Raw genomic sequence first — 26,657 nt, 5'->3', positions numbered from 1 at the left:
AGCAGGTAAGTATAAGCCTAATATACCAGGGGATCACTGGTACTAGCAAACGCTGGATACATGTAAAGTGTACTAAGGTAAGTATAACAGTAATCCTCTACGTGTTACCAACTACCAACATTTTGATATTGGTTATCTAACTTGGCAGTGCAGCATGTTTTAGCTGTGTTTATCCGTTTATTTGGATCTATTTACAACATGCTCTTGGTGTGGACCCCATTGACAATTATTGTGGCCACAGTACATACTTATTACTTTGAAGAGGTGTTAGTTTTAGTCCACACCTTTATCATGAAGTATCTACATATACATTTATATCTTTGTCCTGTGTAAGGATTGGAGAATATTTCAGGGATTGTACTACATTGACCATCCCCCACACTGATCTCAGTGGGTCTCCTCTACATATAGACTTGATTTGGACTCACTATTCACTAATACGTCTATTTTTAAATGCAGTATCTAATAAAAGTTACGTTTTAATTGCTCACACAGTGATACAGGTTTTGTCCAGTAGCAATTGCCCTTCAGTGAATTCATTCTTGGCTTTGGGTCAAAAAACCGCGACAAAATCTGCAACAAAAAAAAGCTGCGTTTCTGCAATGTGCGGCTTTAGCCTAAAAGTAGAAAAAGTGCATTAGTAGCTACACCATACTGTCACCAGGTATGTATATGGATGAGGATATTGAATTAAGCCATTTAGTGTGGTCCTAAAGGGATCCTATCATTTAAACGCAATTTTTTTTCTGCCTATCACTTAGGAATAGCCTTAAGAAAGGCTATTCGTCTCCTACCTTTATATGTCTTCTCCGGGCCGCCGTTCGGTTAAAATCCCGTTTTTTGCCGGTATGCAAAAGAGTTCTCTCACAGCACTGGCAATGGGCCCCAGCGCTCAAACAGCACTGGGGGTGTCCCCAATGCTGCGAGAGAACTATCCAGCGCCGCCTCCATCTTCTTCAGGAACGGGGTCTTGACGCGTCTTCTTCTGGGGTTGGCTTCAAACTTCTAGGCCTCGGGCAAAGCCGACTGCGCATGCCCGCCGGCCACAAGAAAATGGCCGCTTGCAATACTCAAAAAGCCGCCTCCCATTGAATTCAATGGGTTCCTTTTTTTCAGTGAGTGGTTTGTTTCTGCTCACGGAAAAAAGAAGCGAGATGCCCTTTCTTCAGGTGGATTCCGCAGCGAGAACACTCACTCCCAAATAGGCCAATTAATTTGGGCCTAATGCAGAGCAGAATGCCACGATTGGATGCCGGTGCACTGCACCAGCATCCAGTCGTGGCTAGCTGTTTTTTGGACCGGATTCTGAGGTGGCCACCGCCTCACAATCTGGTCCGAACCCCCCCCCCCCCCTCCCTCCCCCAGTGTGAACCAGGCATTATAATGCTCATTGCAGCAGAGGAAAGACTGTCCGGTTGTTTTCATCAGGTCATTTCTTTTTCTGTAGTCCCTATGGTTCGCGAGCAATAGTTTCTGTATTCAATGTTCTAATTGGGATCTGTGCCTGTCTGCTCTCACCTGAGTCCACCCATCTGAGCACTGATTTGATCAGGAATGGTGGAGGTTAGAGAAGAAAATTCCAAGGTTAGACTTGGTGAAGGGGGAGAAATGCCCTCCATAAGGCAGACCTATTTTTACTTTTATTTTTTTTATTTAAGTCTGTTACATTTTCTCAATTTATAATAACTTTGGTCATGCTTTTTAGTCATCAATATTTTTTATTTTTTTTTAATGGTATACCATGTCTAATCTCTGCCATAGGTATTTTGGTTGATTCCTCCCACGGTGTATAATCTGCAGCTTTATGAGGAATGGCTTTTATCAGGGAAGCAAACGGACATTTTCTTGGGAGACCGATCACAGGGTTGTCAAAGGATTGAACTCAAACAAGGACATACCTTCTTTATTCCATCAGGTAACAGTCTACCCAAAGTAATTCCTGTGGTCGCCAATTGGGAAATGTAAGCACCACACTTTTACCTAGTTGCCAGAAAGTAGATTCATGATAGTGATGTAAACCGTAATAAGTCAATTCACACAATGGGATTGAGTTCCCTGCCGCCCAGTCATTTAAATAGATGTATGAAAAATGCAAGGGCGCCAGAAGGTCTCTATAGCAGTAAGTAGCTCCTGGTGTGGAATGGTCGACCATACAACATATAAGGCCAGGCCAAGTCTGCCTGAGTGAGATCTGCTCCTCTGCGGGCCTGTTCACACGGGCACAGACTGGGTGGATTATGGCGCGGAATCCACGTCATAATCCACCCCCTCACAATGGTGGTCTATGGAGACCGCTAGCGTTTGTTTTTCCGGTAGCGTTTTTTTGCCGCTAGTGGAAAAAAAGAAGTTACATGACCTTTCTTGAGGCCGATTCCACCTCAGGAAGTCAATAGCCAAAAAAGCAACGTGTTTTTTTAAGGCCCATTCACTGTCCAGGAGGGAAAAACCACCTGACTCCAAAAAACGCCTCAAGGTCCAAATTAGGAGGCGTTTATTTTCCGGACCAAATTACGCCACATGGTATTCACATGTGAACTAAGCCTACATTGTGCTGTGTGAACACTGTTTTGAGACACATACTACACTCTCCATCCTCCTCTCTTTCTCCTACACTGAGGTAGATACCTCTTTTTGTCTCCTTTTGCCACTTTAGGACGCCATGTCTTCTCAGTCCCACCTTTCTCCCTGCTGCTGAGACTGTTCTCAACCGCTGAAGTTGGTTGTGTTACATCTTAGAGAAGATATAGCCGTAGGAACAATAGCTATAGGGAATAGAAGTGAGTGAACAGTGAAATGTTCAAAGTTCAATTCGAGTAGCTGCTCAATACTCGACTGTTCGATCGAACTTCGAACCCCAAAATAGTCTATGGGGAATAAATACTCGTTTAGGGGGAAACCACAATTCGACTCAGGAGGGTCACCAAGTCCACTATGACACCCCAGGAAATGATGTCAACACCCTGGAATGCAACTGGGACAGCAGGGGAAGCATGCCTGGGGGCATCTAACATGCTCAAGTCACTGTATTACGTCGGGATCCCTGTCAGCTTGCGATATGCGCGAGCTGACTTTTTCCCATAGGAATGCATTGACCAGCGTTGATTGGCCGAATGCCATACAGAGTACAGCATTCGGCCAATCAACGCTGGTTCTGCCAGAGGAGGCGGAGTCTAAGATCTGTCCACAGCAGTCTCCATTCTGGTCCGTTATAGACTTCGCCTCCTCACAGACGAGCCTCCGGCAGAACCAGCGTTGATTGGCCGAATGCTGTACTCTGTATGGCATTTGGCCAATCAACGCTGGTCAGTGCATTCCTATGGGAAAAAGTCAGCTCGCGCATATCGCAAGCTGACAGGGATCCCGACCAGATAGAGCCCCAAAGAGCTGGGTGAGTAACATTCCTACCTTAGGGTGCATGCACACTACGTAACGCCGGGCGTGTATGAGAGCCGTACACGCCGGCGTTACAGCAGGGCTGCCGAGCACTTCCCATTCACTTCAATGGGAGCGCTCGTAACAGCGGCGTTTACGAGCGCTCCCATTGAAGTGAATGGGAAGTGCTCAGCAGCCCTGCTGTAACGCCGGCGTGTACGGCTCTCATACACGCCCGGCGTTACGTAGTGTGCATGCACCCTTAATAAAGTTAATTCCTAACTAACCCTGCCTGTACATCTATCCCTGTCTCACAGTCACATAGTTCAGTCTCATATGAACCGGATATTAAATCCACTGTTCGTATAAATTGGGAGGTCACCTAAATTAGCCAGCCAATTACTTTTTCCGATTTTTTTTTTTTTTTTTTTCTCCCCCCTGATGCCTCTGTTGTCGTATTTTCCTGTCCCACCTCCCCTGCGCTATTGGTGCAAAAAAAGCACCAGGGAAGGTGGGAGGGGAATCGAATTTTTAGTGAGTTTGCCACCTGGTGTTCAACTCCGAATCGAACATCTCAAACAGCCTAACATCCGATCGAACATGTACTTGATCGAACGCTGTTCACTCATCTATAATAGAGAACAATCTCTGCACTGAGAAGCTTAAGTTCACGTATAACAGATTTGTTACAGAAATTTCTATAGCCACTTCATAGATTTGAAAAGTGTTCTTCCTGCAGCAAGTGCATGGATTTTTAATAACTGAAGAGGAGTTCATTTACTCATCAAACTCATCTCTAGGTAAATATAAAGGTTTACTTTTTAAAAAAAAAAATGTAGGCACTGATGGGTTTTAAAACAAGGCAATCTGGGACACTAAACCCCTGGTCCACAAGGACCTTTGAGTACTTTAGTATTCCAAATCCACATAATAGGTTCCACCACTAAAATTGCTCATGGGGACGTTGGTGGCATAGTGAACATGCCTTTTTCATGCAATCTTGCTGCCGATAAAATAAACTTTTCATTTATATACACCACTCAGTTCTGCCTGCTAGCATAAAGACTCCAAATCAATTTTTTATACTGATGACCTATATACAGAGTAGGTTATCAGTAAGTGACTTGTGGAGGTCTGACACCCAGACAATGCACAGATCAGCTGATCAAGCAGTCTCTAGGTCATCGGTGTATGCAAGATCAATTTGGGGCCGTAAAACCCTTTAACAGATCTGGATGTGCATCAACCATGGGTAGAAATGGGTTCCACAGCAGACTTGGCAAACAGCGAATTTGCATTCATTTGCAGGCTTATAGGTAGTGGTATAATTAAAATACCTTCTTTGTGTCACTCTAACATACTCGCCTGTCCCTTATGCCACCCAGTATAGTCCAGTCTTGCTGCTGCGATGGTTTCTTCTGATGGAGGTCCTTTCCAGCTGTGATTTCCTGGGTTCCTTTCCTTAGGTTGCTGATTAACCTCAGCGGTCACTTGCGGTGGGGACTTCCGCTGGAAGAGAACACCAGAGCAGCAAGACTGGACTGTATTGGAGACACTGGAGATAGGTAAGTATGGTTTGTGGGTTTTTTTTTTTGTTTTTTTTTTTCCACCTCCCCTGGCCTAATTTAAAAATAAAAACTTGGGTTTTTGTTTTTTTTTGAAAAAAAGAAAAAAAAAAAAAACTTAAAAAAATTCACAGGCTAGATGCTAAATGTATGATTGCTGGGGGAGTTCAGCCACTTAGTCTTTCACTGATCATGAGAACTTGGGGGTTCAACTACACATTGGACCCTTTCCTGTTGGTTCTGCTACTCCGATGTTCTCCCGCTCCTGATCACTGCATTTTCCACATCGCCTCTTTTAGCTTCTGGTGCATGTTCATTCCTGATGAAGAACAGCAACACAATGTTGAGAAAGTGATATCTGAACTTTTTAGGGTTGGAACGTATTGTACGGTTTCCCCCGGAGGTGAATCGGAATGGCAGTGAACAGGAAGGAGAGTTGGTAAGTGTATATATCACAAGATAAAAAGCAGTGGGGGCTTGGTCAGACCCCCTAATGTCGTGGGCCCCATTGCAGCCTCCACAGCTGCTATGGCAGTAATTTCACCCCTGAGTTTATCCTCAGGATAAGTCATCAGTATAAGATTGGTAGGGGTCTAACACTTGGGCCCTCATGAGCATTGGGGCCTTTTCCCTTTGCTGCCGATGATGTGATCAGCGGTGAAATGGAACAGCTGCAGCTCAGTCCCTGTCATGTATACCAAGCATATCCATTACACAATGTATGAAGATGAGCTTGGCATCCAGTTAAAATTGTGCAGAACTCATTGGAAGGCTGTAGTCCAGGTTTGAACTCGCCAATCGGGATAATGGTGAGGCGCTGTTCGTTTAGGGGCCCTACTGGACATCCACTGCTTTTTTTTTATTTTTTTTTATATAAATTAAATGAAACTATTAAACTCCTATTAACCTGCCTATGCCCACTGCTGCTTGCAGCCTTCTCTTCCCTCTACAGCCTGCAGGAAGTTATTGCAGGCATGATGTGTGGTGCACAGGGCCCAAGGAACTCTGAAGAGGGAAGAGGTGGCCGCGAGCAGTAGCAGGGATTGGTAAGTGATGCAGCTAGTTCCCAGTTCTGTAATTGGGTTGAACCGGGAAGAAGAGGTGCCCTGGCCCGGTTCTGCTATGAGTAGAGCAGGAAGCCTGTGGCTACTACTTCCTGACTTGTAGGCTACAGGCCACATTGAGCCTGTGGCTTACAAGCTGGGTGGGATAAGAGGTAAGTATCTGCAATTACCTGTCATCTCTCCAGCCCATCCCTGCCCCTGGTGCATATGATGTCACAACAGTGTGCCCAGAGCAAGGAGGAGTGGGACCGGGGACCAGACGGGTAAGTACTAATCCAATACTGCTATAAGGTGTCCCTTCACTGGCTGCACAGTATGGGGACTAGTATTTAGTTTATTATAATGTGTGAGGGCAGTGATGGAGGCTAACATCCTGTTGGAGGACATTAAAGTGTGTGGCATTATTGTGGAATTTTAAAGTTGTTGTCCTGTCTTAAGATAGGCTATAAATGCCTGATTGGTAGGGGGCCAACACCCGATCTAATCAGCTGTACAGAGATGCTTCTGGCGCTACTCCTGTAAACAATACAGGGCTGAAAGCCACTGAATAGGGACTGGGCACGTTCACTGAATCTCAGCACTCATTGGCCCTGTATTGTGTACAGGACGGGCGCCAGCGATGTCTCCGTACAGCTGTGTCATCCCCATACTGATAAGATATGTATGGCCTATCCTGAGGATAGAAGGTAAAAAAATTAAGCCTGACAACCCTTTTAATACCCCCCCTATGCCCTACACAATTTAATGTCAATGTCGTCTCCATACAGTATGGGGGACCAGCAATAGCACCAACTGTTTGGGGGAACCTGTGAAGTGACCATAGAAAGTTAGGCCAGGACAACCCCATTTAAGGCAGTTGTACATAAATTGAAGCAATTCCTGTGGTAGCCAGGGAGATGTAAAAATTTTAAATAAAAAACCCCCAAAACCCTACTTCCCTGTTCCCAACACCTGATTGTCCCAGCTAGGGTCTTTATGGTCCCATGGTGGAGCCTATTTTCTGAAAATCCTGTACCTAATTGGTTAATTTGTCTCAGTGGTCACATGAGGTGCAGGACCTCTTTTTTTTTTTTTTTTTTAAAAAAAAAAAAAACAACCCAGGAGACTGAATGGACACTGGCAGGCAATGGAGCGTTGGGGATAGGTGAGTATCCAGTTTTTATTTATTTTTTATTTTACACCTTCCTGCCAGCCACATGGGCTGCTCCAAATTTTGGACAACCCATTTAAAGGGTTTATCCATCTTTCTAATATCGATGGTTTTTCCTAAGGATAGGCCATCGGTATTACTTCTGCAGGGTTCTGACAGCCAGGGCCCCTGCAGATCACCTTTTCCAAGGTAGTGCGGCTACAGGTAAAAGTAACAGTTTCAGGTGTCTCACTGCTCGCTTGTCATACAGAATGTAGTGGTGGGTTCAGGTGCTGCACATTGTATGGCAGGTATATTACCTGTAGCTGCGCTGTCTGGGTACAACTGATCTGTAGGGGTCCTGGCGGTGGACCCTAGACTTCCTAGTCCAACACTGGTGCAGTTTCTTCAAGTAGCTGATCTGAGGGTGTTCTGGGTGTTGTACCACTACTAATCACATATGGATGACCTCTGCTAAGGACGGGTCATCCGTATACAATTCCTAGAAACCCCCCTTCTATTATGAATGGAGCAGAATAACAATATGCCCTTTACGACAATAGATGACAAGGAATGGTTACTATTAACCCCTCTGTCACCATAGACTTCCCGGGATGTAATAACTAGTCATGTGTTATGTAGAGTCTATAAATATGGGAGGATGTCGTTTGCAAGGAAGCCTGGGAAGGGGGGCCCCTCCATGTTGGACATTTGCACAGTGGCCCTCAGTTGTTTGTCTTCACCACTGCCATTTGCAGAGAGGAAAGATTTGGAGCTTACTCCCCTGAAATCTCAGCGTATGTATACTGTTGTGTGGTGTGCAATGCAGATCTGGGCGGCTGCCCCCTCCTCGAGATGATAGGAAGTGTCCTGTGCCCTGGTCTATCCCCAGGCCCCATGTTCTGTACCCCTGGCCTCGGCAGCCTGCCTGTGTCCTCCGTACATAGCGTGTGAGGATTTGTTCCCTTCCTTCCCCTGGAGTGGCCTGGCCGCGCTTCCTTGGAGCCCACGTAGCTCAGTCAGGATTTCATGGCTCGTGTGTGTGTGTTTTTCCTCTTGAGGAGGGGGCTGGGAGCGTGAATCGTGGCCGAGAGTCCGCCCGCTTTCTTCGTGCAGATGGGAGGCTGCCTCCCTGTACTAGACGGGCATTGCTGGCTGCAGGGAGAATGAAGCAGGATGGCAGAGAGGGCAGCTCGGTGCCAGCAGCCGGCTGTGTGCTGCCGCAGGCCACCTCCTCCTGTACTGTGATGCCAGCCCGTGTGTGCCGCCGCCGCCGATCAGCTCACCGCCGCTTACTTTCTGCTTCCAGGATGGATTCACGCCGTGTACACTCCTGCAGACTCGCTGGTGTTTGGTGGCAACATACTGCACAGCTTTAATATTCCCATGCAACTCCGTGTGTATGAAATAGAAGACAGGACAAGGGTAAGCTCGCTGTCATACCGTCTGTGTACCAACTGGGCCCTATAAAAAGCTTGGATTTTGGGGCCCCCCCCCACTTTCCATGACCCCTTCACTTATTGCTACTGTCCATAGATCAGGATGACTGCAGTGTTGTGGCCAGTGCTCAGATCTCTATGCTGACTGTGTGCACTGCATCAATATAACCTTCTGTGACCTTTCTGTAAACCAATACCTCTGATTGATAGTATAGGTGCCATATGTCAGTATGACACTGTGACCTGTCAGCTATAGACCCCCGAGTACAAGGTTATTTAGCTGTAGGGCTCTAGTGCTCACTTTATAGGCCTACATACAAATCACTGACAGATTTTGCCAGGTCAGACATTCCATCCAATTTAAAGGGATATGAAACCTTAAGTCCCTCTTGACGTCACATAGTCCGTACACAAGAGAGCTTGCCTGTGATCCAACCAATATTCTGCCATGTTTCACGCACCAGGGAGTATATTATAAAATGGTGCACTGACTATTAAATATCTGTAGTTATGGGTATAATTCTCCACATACCCCCACTTGTTTATGTGCCTTGCAGAACATTTATTTTGACAGTGATCCCCCAGACACATGTAAATTGCATTTGCGTAAAAAGTTCTGTGTTACAGTCTATGGATCTTTTGCTGTCCAAAAATTACTTTTATAGGCACCTTTGCTGGGAAGTGATTATAGGATTGGCTCACAGACAGGCCAGAAAATTGTACGTACCCGTGGTCCCTGTGACAGAACTCCAGAAACCTTAAAGGGGCTCTATGAGCAAAATCATGCTGATAGAGCCCCACATATGCGTGAATAGCCTTTAAAAAGGCTATTCAGGCACCGTAAATGTTATATTAAACTACCCTCCAGTTTTAAAATAAAACCCTAAAACAGAATATGATCTACTTACCCATCGTGCACGGTGGGCGGGCATTCAGGGTCTGCCGTCTTCTTCATCCACGCCTCCTCTTCCTGCGATGTCCTTGGGTCCCGTCTTCCTCCGGCACTCGCGAACTGACATTACTAAAAAAAAAATGGCCTGGGCGCATGCATAGTAGCATGCTGCTTCTACTACGGCTACTACGCATGCGCCCAGGCCATTTTTTTTTTTTTTTAGCAATGTCAGTTTGTGAGGAGGAGGACGGGACCCGAGGACATCGCAGGAAGAGGAGGCGTGGATGAAGAAGATGGCGGACCCAAGGCTATTCACGCATATGTGGGGCTCTATCAGCATGATTTTGCTGATAGAGCCCCTTTAATTACTACTTTAGCTTACATAGTCTGCACTACAACCTATCAATATGTTCTTTGAGTGTAAGACTACTTAGACAAAACACTCAAACAGTGGAACAACATACAAACTACACAGATGTTGAATTTGGTCTATTGTCGTGAGATCTGACCAGTCCCTGTCCTCCAATAAGGTCCTCACGGTCTAAGTTCACCATTTCACACACACCCCACAAAATTATAGTAGGATCATATTTATGCCGCATACAAACTCTGCAGTTGTTGAGTTGGGACTCAGTCCTGTTGTACTAAAATTGTTACCGCTCTCATGAGTCCTTGTTCTATTGATGAAGCCCAAGAGGTTTTATCCTCTTCACACCATACACAATGGCGCTGCTCAGTTTTCCATTCCTCCTAGCCTGTGCAATATATGATTTTCTCAGATCCTGTTAGGCTATATGGCATAAAGAAAATTCATTAGCAGTTGTACAACTACAATGAAAGTTCCCACATGGTTAAAAATTTTGCTGTGATCACAAGTAAACTTATGATACCCTTCCAATGAACATTAAATAAATTGGAATAATGAGTGATTTTTTTTTTATTTTTGCATGATAGGCTCTTGTAATGACAAAGTGGGTGAGCAATAGAGTAGCTTTTCAAAGTATCCACCGATGGTGTTTGAAACTGCAGACGGGTGGCATTGTGCACATAATATTACATGTGCTATGTGTTTGCATTCTCTCAGTTGGCATGGCTTCGCAGTGCAGGCAGGTAGCATATATCCCACGCTTTACTACCCGTCCTGTCCAAGTTGGGGCCCAGTGTGCTTATAAAGTATTTGTATGTCCCACCTGTCTCATGCCTGGTGTACACTAAATACTGTTAAAGGAAAATTGTTAGCTTGAGGTAGTACTTCTACTTGCACTAGTTTAGTGTACAGAGATTTACTGATTGAAAATATAATATTGCGTGTTACATGTGAATTTTTCATTTTCCTTTTTAAGGTGCATGCAAAGTTCCGCTATCCTTTCTATTATGAGATGTGCTGGTATGTCTTGGAGAGATATGTTTGCACCTTAACAAAGCGCTGTCACCTTATCAAAAAATTTCAGGAGTCGATGCTATTTGGTAAGTGCAAAATATACAGAAAGTGCAAGCTAAAATTTTGTTATATAAAAATCAATATAAAACTGACACAATGTTATACATCTGTGTTTTTACTCTTGCTAATGCATGCGTTTCTTGAAACTACATGTGTTATTGCATTTTTGATGAGTGTTGCACTTCGTTCACATTTGCGTGAACAAGTCTGTCCTGGTTCTTCGCAGAAAGTCCATCTGACACATGACATTTGTGTCTTGTCATTAATTTTTTTTTTTTTCCATGCAATGGCCAGACAAAAAAGACTTGCAGAGCTTTTTCGTCCGGGATTTCTGAGTGATCTGTGCCAGACAGACAACTGTCGCAGATGTGACTGTAACCTTAGTCATTTTCATTGATGTAGAAAAAGCAGCACTTTCTTTAATCGAAATAAAAACGGTACCTTTACATTAAAAGGTTATTTTGGTTCTAGCAAACACAATGTGTGAAGATTTTAGGACATTCCAGCAATTGCAATAGAATTTGTATGTCTGCATTTAGCATAGAATGTGCACATTATCACATCTGTGACATACTGATCTGTGATACAAAGTGCATCCTTATCATGCGTCTCTCATGATAACCATATGAAATTAAAGTAGGAGAAGGACCAGACATGGACCTGCCGGGAAACCAAGTCTCAGGAATTGCGCTTCCACCACAATGAAATTTGAATTGGCTTTATTTAGCAAAACACACTACGCATTTCGGGCTTCACACAGCCCTTTATCAAGTGTAAGTCTATACAGCTTATTACACTTGATAAAGGGCTGTGCGAAGCCCGAAACGCGTAGTGTGGTGCTTTGCTAAATAAAGCAGATTCAGATTTCATTGTGGTGGAAGCGCAACTACTGAGACTTGGTTCCCAGCGGGTTCATGTCTGGTCCTTCTCCTACTGCTAATACACACCTTGAGGTGTCCTGGAATTCAATGCAGCTGTAACCATCCCCACACAGAGAGGAGCCCTCTGTTGATCGGTTCCAACGCCTCCAAAGGGTTGTGTGAACACAACCTAGTCAGTTGAGAACCTGCCTTTTATATTTATTACCATTGGGGTCGAGAAATACTACACTATTGGCCGCTCTGTGTTCTTCTTCTTTGTTTATTTCGCATATGGAATGAAAGGTATGTTTACCTAAAGAATTTGTTTGCATTCATTAAAGAGGTTAGCCAGTTGAAAGGAAACCTTACATGATAAACTTGCAGTCCAATCTGTGGGCAACAAGTTTTACAATAAGGGCTAAGAAAATTCATATCTAGTTTTGTGGGAAACTATACAGTGTATTATACGGTTTTGGTTACAGTGGAAAACCTGTTAGTCTGTTTGGGACACTAAAACACGCATTGGTCCTTATGGCCTATTGTAGCCCTATTGTAAACCAGAAAAGACTTTTATATTTGCGTGGCTCCTGCACCTTCTGATGCCAACGTAGTTGTTCAGTGAAGAAGGTGCAATTTAGGACACTAAACCACCAATCCATGAGGACCAATGGATGGTTTAGTTTCCCCAATAAACCTGACAGGTTCCCTTTTAATTTCTAAAGAAGCCCACTGATGGGGTGCACATGAGCAGATCCCGAATGCACTAGGAATATTAGACTGACATATTCACAGTGATGTGTGCATTGTTGTCCAGTGGAAGCTGCTGCTTGTGGATTCAGTACATTCCTCGCCCCCATCAGTGGTTATTTTGAGAACTGCACCTTAGTGGAAACAGGGGAGCGAACTGTAATAAACAATGGGGGGGTCTGCTCTGCTGACATTGGTTGTAATAACCAAATACAGGTGACTTGCTGTACCTTTTCTGGCACATTTGGAAAAGTAATGTTAAAGTAGCCAACTCCTTTAGGCAGTGTTATAAAGAAACTGTACTACACTGACATATTAAGAGTAAGAAATGAATTTCCAATTTGTACATCCCAGATTCAGAAAGAAAACACAGTACAGACAGCTTATCCTCAGATTCTTGGTTAGAAATGGAGGAAGAGTCAAGTGACACCCATATGCTGGAAGACAAAGATGACCATGGGGACAAAGTATCCAAATTATCAGGTGATGAATCCTTAACACCCAATAGTGCACAGTCAGATGGCAAAGAATCTGTGGAAAAGAGACAAAAGGCTACTTTGATGCAATATCTTAAAAGGACTTTGTCAAATGACTCAGAGGAAAGTTCCAAGTCTGTTGTCCACAGTGATTTCCCGAAGACCCCTTCAGGATCTCCATCCACTGAGCCCAGTTCTAGGTGGACACACCTCACAGAGTTTGAACTGAAAGGTTTAAAAGCTCTTGTGGAAAAACTAGAATCTCTTCCAGAAAATAAGAAATGTGTTCCAGAGGGAATTGAAAATCCACATGCACTTTTGGAGGACATGAAGGTTGGTATTCTCAAGTTTTTTTTCTCAATTTTATTAACTTTGGATCTTGGCTAACCCCTTTAATATTGTTTTGAAACAGTTTTTGAAATGTTGATATGGTTGTATATGTACCTTAAAGTGGACCTTTAATTTCCTTGAGCACAGGCGGTTTTATATACCGCTAGAAAGCCGACCGTGTGCTGAATTCAAGGCAGTCAGCTTTCCTAATATCTGCCACGGGGCACGAGATATCGGTGCCGTTACCGATATCTTGTCACTGTCAGAGGGGCATTCCTGACAATCTAACTGGGAATGCCCCTCCTGACAGTACTGTGTGTAGCGCTATACTGTGAGTGGGCGTTCCTTACCGCCCAGCCATGACAAAAAATAAGGTAGAAAATTCAAGATCAAGTCACAGAATCTCTCCAATTACTTCGCTAATATATATACCAAAGGTAAGAGGAATTTATTGAGCACTTCAGAGTATGGCTTAACGTAGCAGCTAAGATGTGTGGCTGCAAACTGTGCTGTCAGGATGTTCGGCTCTGTTCTCAGATTGTTAATTTTTTTGCAAAATTGTGAGGATATTAAGACAGTCCAGTACACAGCAGTTTAATTCCCAAATCCATACACCATTAACAATCATTAACACTAACAATCATTTGGAAATTTATGCCCATGCTGCACAGCATGGATTTTGGTGGCTCTTACGTGAGTCTGTACACTTTGTACAGTCAGTATTTCTTTATAGCAAGTGTGCACAAACTTTTGTGGTCCCAAAAGGGCTGAAATATTAAAAAATAAAAATACTACGCCTATAAACTACAACGAGAGCTGAATACATCACTCTTGATGGATATTGAAAAGTAAGCAGTTCTTGTTCTCTTTTTATTTCCTGCTGTGTTTCCTGATACATACCGTATTTTTCGGACTATAAGACGCACTTTTTTTCCACCAAATTTGGGGGGAAAAGAAGGGTGCGTCTTATAGTCTGAATGTGACGCCTGGCATCCGCTGTACTAGAGAGACGGATGCCGGCAAGGGATAGACGCAGGTGCCGGGGCCTGAGACATCGCTGCGCTCCTCTGCCCTGCATGAAGCCAGCAGCGGGAGGAGTGATGCTATTCCACTCCTCCGTCCCCCCCGCCGCTGGCTTCATGCAGGGCAGAGGAGCGCAGCGATGTCTCAGGCCCCGGCACCTGTGCCAGCGTCTATCCCTCGCCGGCATCCGCCTCTCTAGTACAGCGGATGCCTGGTCTGTAGTCTGTATTGGCGGCCCCTTCTCTCCCTCTCCGTACCTGTGAAGTTGCAGGCCGGCTGCTGCGCGGCGATATCGCAAGAGCCGACCTGTTCTGGTAACAGCCGGGAGCCTAATGAAGGCTCCCAGGCCTGTCACTGCTATATTAGTATTGTGGCTGGGTCTGTGACCAGCCGTAATACTAATAGACAGAATGTCCCACAGACTGCAATACAGTTGTATTGCCGTCTATGGGACTTGCAATCAAGTGACCGCAGGTTCAAGCCCCCGGGGGGGAATAAAATAGTAAAATAAAAAAAAGCTTTAAAAATATATAATAAAAAAATGAAATAAAAGTTCTAAATCACCTCCTTTCCCTAGAATATATATAACAGTAGAAAATCATATATCATAACATATTCCCCAAAATGGTAAACTAAAAAGTACATCTGGCCCCGCAAAAAAAAAAAAAAAAAAACTCTATGCGCCCCGTACAGCTGCAGGGTCACCTGTCAATGTGGCCTTGCAGCTGTTGCAAAACTACAACTCCCATATATTAAATATTTTACCATTTTTTGCTTCAAATTTTTTTTTCCCTATTTTCCTCCTCTAAAACCTAGGTGCGTCTTTTATAGTCCGAAAAATACGGTAAATTTGTTTTCCACATTATGGCTTGTCATGCAGACTGTACCTCTTCCCAGTTGTGTCAGTGTCAGACAATCCCTTATTTATTTTCCTTTTGGCAGCTTGCATGTAGATAATGTGTATTTCACTCATGGAGGTTAACAGTTTTGTTTTGTTTTTTTTTTTGTTTTTTTTTGTTTCTTTCTTTTTGTAGACTGTGCTTAAGGAGCATGCAGACGATGACCAAAATCTAGCCATTTCTGGGGTACCAGTGGTGTCCTGGCCTAAGAAGCAAGCCAAGGTAAGAGGAAAAAAAAACTGCCAAAAATATGGTTTACAGCATTATCCACTTTTAAATGTCACTTTCATGTAGATTTTCAAACCTTTTACATGTATTGATCTTAGGTGTATTCAGACTTTGTGGTTGAGGTGGAATTTAAAAACATATGTGAAAAAACATGTATGTGGTTTTCGTTGCTGTTGCAAAATACATGTTTTACCTGCAAAAATTGTAAGTTTCACTTGTATAAACTGCAATAGAATCTATGTATGGTTACATAGTAGATAAGGTTGGATGAAGACACTGTTCCATAAAATTCAACCTATAAACCCACAGTATTGATCCATAGGAAGGAAAAAAAAAAACAACCCATGAGGCTGCTGCCAATTGCCCCATGTCAGGGAAAAAAAAAACCTTTGACTCTAAATCGGGAAATTCGTATAAAATCCTGGATCAACTAGTCTTCACCAAAATCTAAAACCTGCAAACCATAATATTTTTCTGTTCAAGAAAGGCATCCAGGACCTTTTTGAGCTTGTACTATGAGTTCACCATTGCAACACACACAAGATGCATTCCATAGCCTCACTGCTGTTACATCTATAATGCCGGTGACTTGTTCTTTCCTCTAGGTGTAGAGGAGGTCTTATTGTCACTGTCACCGGCTTAGGAGTGGATAGATGATTAGAACGTTCTTTGTTCTGTCCCCTCATGCATTTGTACATTGTTATTAAATTTCCTCATAGATGTGGGTGGGTTTTTTTTTTTTTTTGTTTTTTTCTCTGAACTGAAAACCTCAAGATTAATAATCTGTTTTTTGTATTCCAATCCATCCATTCCCCTAATAATCTTGGTCGACGCTCTCCCTAGTTTAGTTGTGTTCCTTTTGTACACTGGGGCCTAAAATTGCACACATTCGTCTGTTTGGCCATGTTTTGTCTCTGATAAAAACTTGAATAAAAAATAATCAAAGGAAAAGCAATTCCCCAAAATGATATAACTAAAAAGTTCACCTGGTCCCACAAAAAAGACGCCCTATGCATCCCATACACGGAAGTATAAAAAAAGTTACGAGTGTCAAAATATGGCGACTTTTAGAAAAAAAAATTGGGTACAGTAATGGAGTTTTATTAATAAAACCATATAAATTTGGTATCCCCGGAATCACACCGAAACATAGAACACAGGTGACATGTCATTTTGGCTACACAGTGAACGCCGTAAAAACAAATCCTGTAAGAAAGTCGCACAAATGCAGTTTTTCTTCAAATCCACTCCATTCTGAATTTCTAGCCTCCCAATACATTGTACAGAATAATTAATGGTAGCTTCATGAAGAAAAATTTGTCCTGTAAACATTAAGACCCCATATGGCTCTGGGAGCTGAAAAATAAACTTATGGGGTTTGGGGGGGGGGGGGGGGGTGTCAAAAACGAAAATCAAAAAATGTCTGCAATGGGAAGGGGTTAATGGCTGTGCGGTTTTGTGGATAAGCGTGTAAAATTGCCTGGACATTAATCATATACTTTGACAATCAATTTTCAACAATCTATCAGAAAACCACAGCGGTTTGCTTGGCCATGTTGTTCAGCAACATCACTCCTGCTCTGCTCCACCTCCATGCTAATTGTTATTTACCTGGGGCTGGTAGATTAGATCATTGTAATCGTAGATGGAGCCCCTATTGTACAGGTAACTAACTGTGACTATGGGAAAGAAGGGAGGAGACTGAGCAACTGCGATAGCCCAGAGTTGGATCCAACCGCAGCTATGGTCCAAATAACCAATTAAATGGTTTGATCACTATTGATCACATCATCTCAGCAGGAGTCTGAGGGTTTTCCAACTCCAGGAGTTAGTTTGAGGTTCCAGAAGTATTATTCAGCCGAAACCTGGAAGCTTTGTACCAGACACAGCAGATACAAAGTAAAGTAACAACTCCTTTCACAATAAAAAGACATCTTAAAGTTACATAAAAGGAAAATATGTAGGTATAAAGCTATAGGAATGTAGTTACACAATCAGATTATTTTTTGTTTCTATTGTGCAAAAGTAATAACCTAAAAGGCTACATAGATTTGGTATTAACATGATCCTAATGACCTAAAAAATAGTTTTCTTGTGATCTGCACTGCGCAGTAAAAAGTGCAAAAAAAAAAAAAACCCCAAACCTTTCCAGGTTCCCAGTAGTAAGGGTGCATTCACACTACGTAACGCCAGCGTGTTTTTTCCATTCATTTCTATGGGGAGCGCTCGCATGCCGGCTGCCATGGAAATGACTGGGAAGTGTTCGGCAGCTCTGCTGTAGCGCCGGCGTGTACGGCTGTGATACACGCTGGCGTTACGTAGTGTGAATGCACCCTTATATAGTATGTTATAGTTATCCCAAAATGATGCCATTAAGAAATAGTTTGTCCTGTAATAGTTAAAGGGGTTTTCCCCATCTCCTTGTTTCATCTTTGCCTGCAGTATCTGCTTCTCAATTCTTGTATTTAATTCCCCCCTGCTGAACAGGACACACAATCCTTCTGCAGGTCAGATATTATGCAGATACTTGTACAGAATGGACTCAGTGTTATCTGCATGTTTACATAGATTGCCCTGCCGAATAAGTGACGTCACTTGTCCTATCTCCCAGGTCCGTGGTTATAGCAACGCTGAGTAAACAATAGGAGGAATAAGGTCACATGGCAGCCAAAGAAAGCAGAATTTCTAAAGCAATATATTTAGGAAAAGTCTTCAATTTACATAAGCTACCAGTATAGATAGGATCCTTCAGATGGGACAACCCCTTTAAGGCTATGTTGATGGCAAAATTTTTTTTTTTTTTTTCTTTTGGAAATGTGGAGTTGAATTTGTTAAATTCCAGGCGAGGCCGTGTGGGATTTTTTTTTCTTTTTTTCTGGTGAGGCATTTTATGTAGGTGATGTTTTTTGGAATATATGCTTGTTACTTTTTGTTTTTCTGTTGATTGTGACATTGAAAGGGTTGAATTTTCTGGAATGGGGGACAGTTGCTCCCTGCCATATAGGATGAGCATCCTTCTGAGTCAAGTAATGCCCATCATCAACTATTTTGATAACAATTTTTCTTTACTTTTTAATATCTTCGATTCATGGACACTGACCACACACACATTGGTGTCTTTTTTTTATTTTTTTTATTTTACGGAATCACCAACAAATATAGTATATCCTTGTTTTTTATTCCAACTGACTCCTGGACTGGGGGGTGGGGGGACCAAAAAAGTGATGCATGTATTAATTTGGCAGAGGTTACAGATATGAGGACTTGAATGCCACTTTCTTCATAGTCTGTAAGACTAATAGAAACAACTGTGTGCACGTGATGAACATACAAGTGCACGGCTCAGTACAGGAGCTATAACAAGTGTACTGTAACCAACATGAGCAGCACAGACTTTATCCTCTAAGTAAACAATGAAGACGCCTACTGAGTGACAGTAAGCAGCCATTTAGAAAATCGCAAAGAAATGATAGTAATGTGAAATATTGGATTAAAGGGAGCCTGTCACTAGCCATAATGCATTGTGGGGGACATCAAGCTGAGCACCATCATAGCTTTATACTTTAGCTTTGTAGTACAGGGCATAATATACAGTGAATAAGCATTCGCTCACAGAGTGCACTTTCTCTTTATTTTGGCTCTGCAGATTAAATGATAAGCCAGGTCTCCATTCAGACTGACCCGCTGATTCACACACCAGACAGAGGTTTTCTTATCTCTGTGTCTAGAGAAGAGCTTAAGATCCAGGCTCTTACAGACTCGCAAAACAAGTGACTTCTGGTTGGTATGTGAATTGGCCGGTCAGTCTACTGATCACATGACCAGCCTGGTCACCGTTCAGAGGCTGAATAAAGTGACCAATACAGTGAATACATACAGAAGCGATATGCTACAGGGCTAAAACATAATACTTTTTGCAGGGGTGGGGCTTTTTCAGTAGGTTCACCATTTTCTTGAAAAAGGTAATGCAGTGTAGCGGGACTTACAATAGCCTCCAAGAGCACTGTGTTTAGTCTGGAAAACCACTAAGGCCCCATGCAGCAAGAAAAAACAAAACACTGCAGGAAAAAAAAAGTTGTAGAAGCCCATCAAGTGTTTTTCTGCATAGTTTTCCTTTGCAAGTTTGCAGAGGTTTCCTCTACAGCCTTTTGTACTATACCTATACGTGCAGATATGCTGGTGGTTTTTGTAAAATTGGCATGCTGCTATTTTCAAATTGCAGGAAAAAAATCTGCAGTGGAAAAGCTGCATTTTCAAAAACCATGTATGGATGGGATTAGCCAGAATCCCGCTCACTTTGCAGATACTGTAAAAAGCTGCATTTTATTATTATTTAACAGCCCTGCAGATAGATTTGTTAGGGTCACCTGAATCAAACTGTTTTTCCCCCTTGTGAATCTGTGACTCTGTTAGGGCTCGTTCACACGTGAACAAAGGGGCGGATTTTGACAGCGGATTTTGCTTCAAAATCCGCCCCATTACAATGGTGGTCTAAGCAGACCGCCAGGCTTCTTTTTTCCACTAGCGGCGCGCTGCTAGCGGAGAAAAGAAACGACATGTCCTTTCTTCAGGCGGAAGCCCCGGCGCGCTGGACCGCGGTTTCCGCCTAGCGGCAGCACCCTCCTGTCTCGGCTCATTCATTTGAGCCGACATAGGAGGGAAAAGCCGTGACCGCGATGGTCGTGGCAGGCGGGTTTTGACCAGAGAGAGACGCGGCTCGCCGTGTCTCTCTCTGTATCAAAACCCGCGTGGGCACCCCACGTGTGAACTAGCCCTTACTAAGACATTGTTTTTGTCAATATGCAAATGACAAAATATGAAAAATAAGCTGTGCTGTGATTGGCTGCTAACCAACTAGTGGCGGTAACACTACGTTGTTTTTTGTTTTTTGGCAATGTAAAACTACTCCACAATTTTGGAGGAGTCCTTATAGACTAGGAGGACAAAATTAGCAGTAATGCAAATAGTGCACAGGTGTACAAAATGCTAAAAAGGTGCTATTTATGCAAGGGATTGTCTTCACTGTACATGACATGCTGTGTGTTTCATAGTGATCAAATATAGAAATGTACGGAATGAGGCTGTTATTACATCATATGGTCATTATGAAACAGACAGAATGTAATAGTCATGCGTGAGCACTATGTCAAACAGCTGATAGCAGACGTCCTGGGTGCTGGCTCCTAGTGACCTCTTGATAGAAATATCCTAATCCCAATTATTTCTGGAAATAGAGCTACTGCAATCTTAGGATCTGTTCACATGGTGGAAAACGAAGAGGAAATTCCGTATTTTTGCGCTGAATCCTCGTCAAAATTCGACCCCTCACAAAAGAGGTCTATGCAGACCGCTAGCGTTTTTTTTTTTTTTTCCTGCTAGCGGTTTGTTCCCACTAGCGCAGGGGTGGGCAATTAATTTTCCCATAGGGCCACATAAGAAATTGAAACTATTCTAGAGGGCCATGCGTGCCGTGGCAAATTTAGCTCCACCTACTTCTGTTGACTCCGCCCATTCTCATTCTTTTCATGTACCCCACAAAGTATAATCCTCCTACAGTCACCCGTACACTATATGTCTCCACATTATAATGTTCTCTTCCAACTTCCCCACAGTATTAAGTCCCTCTCCTGGTGCTCCAGTTTAAACTGGTGGAAACTAGAGGGGACATTAAACTTGGGCAGCTGGAAGCAACAATTAAACTGTAGGGGTAGCTGGAGGGTGACATTAAACTGGTGGCAACTAGAGGCAGACAGGTCCCCCTCCAGCTACCTGCACGGTTTAATGCCCCCTCCAGTTGTCCCCAGTTTAATGTCCCCTTGAGTTTAGGTGTAATCAAACATACAGAAGGAAATGCAAAAGGAGCGGACAAGACACCCCAATAGCAATACAAAAGGCCATGCAGGGGTCCCCCCAGTTTAAGTGCCCCCTTTTTCTACCCCCAGTTTCATGTCCCCCCCCCCCCCTCCATTTCTCTACCAGTTTCAAATCCCCCTTCATCTGCCCCATTTCATGTCCCCCCCCCTCCAGTTTCATGCACCCCCCTCCATCTCTGCCCCAGTATAACAATCCCCTTCCATCTCTGCCTCTAGGTTACTGAGACACGGACACACACACTCTCCACCCTGCATCTCACATTCCCCCTCCCTCCCCTCTCAGTACCTTAGGACACACACCACACGTCTCCATCTTCTTGCATTGTCCTGCCGGCACTAAGACACGCCTCCCTAGTCAAGCTATGCGGACCTGACTGAATCAGTCAGGGGACCGGATATGGCCCGCGGGCCGTACATTGCCCAGGTCTGCACTAGCGGATAAAAGAAGCGAGCTGCCCTTTCTTCAGGCAGACTCAGTTGTGGCGTCCGCCTCGCGACAGCATCCTCCAGACTAAGCCTATTCATTTGGGCCTAATCCAGAGTGGAAAGCCGCGATGGGACGCCGTGCACTGCATCGGCATCCTGTCACAGCAGCCACGACGGAATATGCACATGTGGTATCCCCGTGTGAACTAGCCCTAACTGTTTGAAGTCATCCTGCCCTGTACTCCATATACAGTATCCTTCAGGGGCAGCTCTCAATACAGAGGCAAGAAAGTGAGTGAAAAAATGCTGGATTTAGCAAAAAGGATCCAAAATCTGCTAATAAAGTGTATAACAGTTATTAATGATACAAATCCTGCCAGAAAATAAACAGTAAAGACTTTTCTAATCTTTTTATAACTAGACCTGTGACATTAACAAGGGGACAAGCTCTACGCCTAGAGAAACAGCAGTACCATAGATTCTTTACTGTAAGGGCAGTGAGGCTATGGAGTGACTCTGCCATATAATGTGGTGGATGGGACTAGATGCCTTTCTTAAAGGTATAACAGATTCGGCTAAGTCTACATTTGCATCGGACTCTTGTTCGGCTCCGCTAGGGGATCCGAATGACAGAGAGCTGGACTGCTAAAACAGCGGTTTAATGGACACCAGCAGACCCCATTGACTATAAAGGGGCCTGCCGCATGTTCACTGATCTCATACTGAAAGTGGTGGAGAGACACAGTGCAGGGCTTTTATCTTTGACAATTTTTGGCTAGTCTCCAGTGCAGATGTGAACTTCACTGTACAGGTTTTTTAGATTTTTAGTAAGGACAAGATGATTCAGGGTTTGATATGGATTACCAGATTTGGAGTCAGAGAGGAATTTTTTTGCCCTGATTTGGGGTGATTAGAATCCACCTTTAAGGTTTTTGCCTTCCTCTGGATCACACTATGTACTGTGTATGTCAATAAGGTTGTGCTTGCACTGTACACACCTGCAGGTTTCACACGGGGTTCCGCGTGTACACGTTTCGGCGCAACTTTCCGCTCCTGATTAGGCCCAAATGAATGGGCCTAGTCCGGAGGGTGGTGTCGCGAGGCGGACCGGAATCCGCCTGAAGAAAGGGCAGTTCGCTTCTTTTCTCCGCGAACGGGAACAAATCACTCGCGGAAAAAGGAAATGACCGGCTCCCATTGATTTCAGTAGGAGGCGGATTGTTTTAGCAGGATTTTGATGTAGATTCCGCATCAAAATCCTGACCATTTTGCCCCGTGTGAACTATCCCTTATTGTGATGACAAAATGAGGCGAGAACATAAAGGCAGAGAGAATATAAAGGACAGATATTACATACCCCCTCCCCCTTTTTAATCTACTATTTTTTTTTTTCACCCAATCATGCCTCTGAAAACGGCTTGATTTAAGCGTTCTCAGTACGTGCAGGTGTGAATATCCCGCTGTACCCGGTATGGCATGGTGATGCCCGCAGTGTATGGGCACGCCACCACGGTGCATATACCTGCCTGTCGTCTCCAGCCAGGCTCAGGCCGCCGATTGGTGATCAGCAGGTGGCAAACCCTTTCCTGGGCCGAGCTCATGAATAATCGGCGCCTGGCTCCCCTCCTCCCCTTTGTGCGAGCAGTGTGTGTCTCCAGCCCTCCTCCTCCACTAGCCGTGCAGGCTGCTCTGCAGTGTCCCCTGCTCTATGTCACACTGGGCCCGGACCAGCAGACATGGCCCTCTCCCTCAGCAACGATGACGAGGACTATGATTCGGAGCAGGATCAGGTCGGTAAACGGGAAACTTAGCCGTGTGTGAATGGGGAGGCTGCGGGAGCGGGGCTGTTATTACACGGAGGTGGGGGAGGGACTTGCCCGGAGCAGTAACCATCATCACCCGTGTCAGGCTTTCCGTTCTGTGTGGAGGGGATCCGCTCAGCAGGCAGGGGGTTAAACGCATTGTCACACGAGAATCGCGCTCTCCCATGTTCTCTAGAACACGCAGATTATGTGCATGGCGATAATGCTGCAGCTGCCAGGAACGTGACCTGAACGTCCAACATGTGGCCCAGGTAGTACATCGAGATCACCTGGCCCTGGAGCCTGCACCAGGAAGGCTTTCTAATAAATGACAGCTGGAAGTCCCAGACCCTGCAGTGGGTGCCCGCCATCCAAGTAGCTACCACTTACTGGCGTTCCCCTTTAAATCCAACTTCTCTTAAAAGAATACCCCTTTAAGATGATTCTCAGATTTGTTGTGGCTTCTGTAGAAATGATACTTACACCAGTGTGGACAGAGCCTTAGGGTAGGTCTAGACAGGCAGGTTTGTGGTGTTAGTTGCACAGTATAACAACTCTCACTGTGTACTGTGGACATTCTGCGCTCACTGAAGTTTCTCATTGTAACACATGTAGATTTTGTCAGTGATGTGCACTGTCACATTTTCCCAAAAACAGTTACACTTGTTCTTGAAATCCATTCAAGGAGGATGTACTGTTGGTCATGACTGTCGCCGGTGGAGTAACTACCACCATAGCAGCAGAGGCAGCTGCCACAGGGCCCAGGACATTGGGGGCCCGGTGACAGCCGCTACCGCTGCTATTATTATTATTAATTATTATTATTATTTATATAGCACCATTAATTCCATGGTGCTTTACATTTGGGGATTAGATACAATACACAGAATATACAGGTAAATATAAAACTAACAGTGACAGACTGGCACAGTGGGGTAGAGGGCCCTGCCCGCGAGGGCTTACAATCTATGGGGGAAGGGGGAGTCAGAAGGAGAGGGGGAGACTGTACAGATGTCAGTGAGGTGATAGTGTTATAGTCTTTTCGGACCCTCGAGTATAATGATTGGCGGACCGGGAGAGGTAAGAAACATAAAAAACACTGTTACTTACCTCTCCACGATCCTGGCCAGGACTCCTTCCTTGTTGTCTGACGTCACATGAACCCGGCCTGCGTCCCGGGTCATGTGACGTCCGACGTCATTGCAGAAGGATGGCAGCGGAGGCAGACAGCGTAGGAGCCGGGGACAGGTAAGCAACAGTGGTTTTTTTATGTTTTTATTCCCCCGGGTCTCCGATTATTATACTCTGGGGTCTGAAAAGACCCCAGAGTATAATAATTGTTTATGGGTGTCCACAGTGGGACATAATACTGGGTGCAGGAGCCACTAAGGGACATAATAGTGTGTGCAGGGGCCACTATGGGGGATAATACTGTGTACAGGGGCCACTATTGGGCATAATACTGTGTGCAGGGGCCACTATTGGGCATAATACTGTGTGCAGGGGCCACTATGGGACATAATAGTGTGTGCAGGGGCCACTATGGGACATAATAGTGTGTGCAGGGGCCACTATGGGACATAATAGTGTGTGCAGGGGCCACTATGGGACATAATAGTGTGTGCAGGGGCCACTATGGGACATAATAGTGTGTGCAGGGGCCACTATGGGGGATAATACTGTGTGCAGGGGCCACTATGGGGGATAATACTGTGTGCAGGGGCCACTATGGGGGATAATACTGTGTGCAGGGGCCACTATGGGGGATAATACTGTGTGCAGGGCCCACTATGGGGGATAATACTGTGTGCAGGGCCCACTATAGGGGATAATAGAACGCGCAGGAATGCGTAGGAGGGGGTCGGTCGAGGTCATTGGTGTTGGTCGGGGGGCATGTAAAAAGTTTGCCACGGGGCCCCGCCATTCCTAGTTTTTTTTGTTTTTTTTTTGTTTTTTTTTTTAAAATCCTTGCCTTCCAAAGCCATAAGGCCTCACGCACCCCCCCCCCCCTGCATTGTATCCCGAGTTGCAGATAAACATACGGATCCATATATTTCAGTGAGCCCATAGATATAGCTTTAGTATTTGTGGCTGTGTGTCCAAACCGAATTGAAGGGCTGAAAAATATGGAGCAGGTCCTATATCTGTCAGTACGTGAAGCTCTGTCCATTCATTTTCAATGTAAAGGTCTGTGACGACCACAGATGACACGGTCGTGTGTCGGAGGACTTACTGTTGGTACAAATTGTACTCTATAGCGGTGCCATTTACTCAGGAGCTGGAAACATGTATTTGCGTCACTATATTGCATGTGACTTTTCCTAATATCTCCATTTTAGAGATTTGTAAGATGTCGTGGTTTTCTTTTGTTTGTTTGTTGTGTATATATATATATAGTTGGTTGTGGGGGGTTTTTTGTATTTTTTTTTTAAATTCTTATTCTAGGGAAATGGAGTTAAGTGGTGCTCATGACTGCCAGACTTACCGATTAGCTCCCATGATATTGCTGTGCACAAGCTGTTTTGTGCAGGTAAAGTGAAAGTGTCCTCATGGATGCAATGGTTGTTTGTGACCAAGGCATGTGAGGGGTAAGTGCTTGTGACCAGAGATGTCTCTTACACAGTAAAGATCCAGCAACAGTGCCTGTGATCAAACAGCAAAGACCCTGCAGGTTTGGCACCTGCTCAGCTCCTGAGCACTGGCTGTACTATTATGGCGGATGTCCGGATGGGGTTATTCGGATTTTTACAAACATACAGCACACCTAACCAGTCAGTTGACCTTTTCAGATAAGCGTCTATGTTTTTACATGAGACATAACATTATTACTGGACATTGTATGCCTTGTATTTTGAGCAGATATCCCTTCTACAGACCCACACTCTTTTCTTGGTACTTCCTGAGCTGGTGGGTGAAGACTAGCTGCTATGAGGTCACCCAAACATTGTACATAGAGAAATTCTGTTATTTGGCAGTATCATCGTATAGGGCCTTAGAGGAAAGAACATATTAATGTGTTAATGTATTAATGTAAATTAAGATCTTAGATTAGTAGGAAAGTTATTATTAACTACAGCAGCCCCTCTGCCTA

General features: G+C 44.3%; 1 protein-coding gene across 4 annotated transcripts in view; it reads left to right on the top strand.

The window, feature by feature from the left end:
• The window catches only part of KDM2B (lysine demethylase 2B), a 76,016-nt gene that overhangs the window by 28,336 nt on the left and 21,023 nt on the right, over positions 1-26,657 (top strand). For 3 of the 4 annotated variants that reach the window (XM_075273199.1, XM_075273209.1, XM_075273217.1), the window contains 5 exons: positions 1,762-1,915; positions 8,440-8,555; positions 10,805-10,928; positions 12,864-13,318; positions 15,373-15,459. In XM_075273199.1, coding sequence (XP_075129300.1) covers positions 1,762-1,915; positions 8,440-8,555; positions 10,805-10,928; positions 12,864-13,318; positions 15,373-15,459 — 936 coding nt within the window. Of the gene's footprint in view, positions 1-1,761; positions 1,916-8,439; positions 8,556-10,804; positions 10,929-12,863; positions 13,319-15,372; positions 15,460-23,376; positions 23,555-26,657 lie in introns of those variants that run through there. The other variant, XM_075273224.1, reaches the window with a different exon arrangement.

The sequence above is a fragment of the Leptodactylus fuscus genome, chromosome 1 (genome assembly GCF_031893055.1).
Source record: "Leptodactylus fuscus isolate aLepFus1 chromosome 1, aLepFus1.hap2, whole genome shotgun sequence".
NCBI classification, from domain to species: Eukaryota; Metazoa; Chordata; class Amphibia; order Anura; family Leptodactylidae; genus Leptodactylus; species Leptodactylus fuscus.
This window is presented reverse-complemented; position numbering and strand designations above follow the sequence as displayed.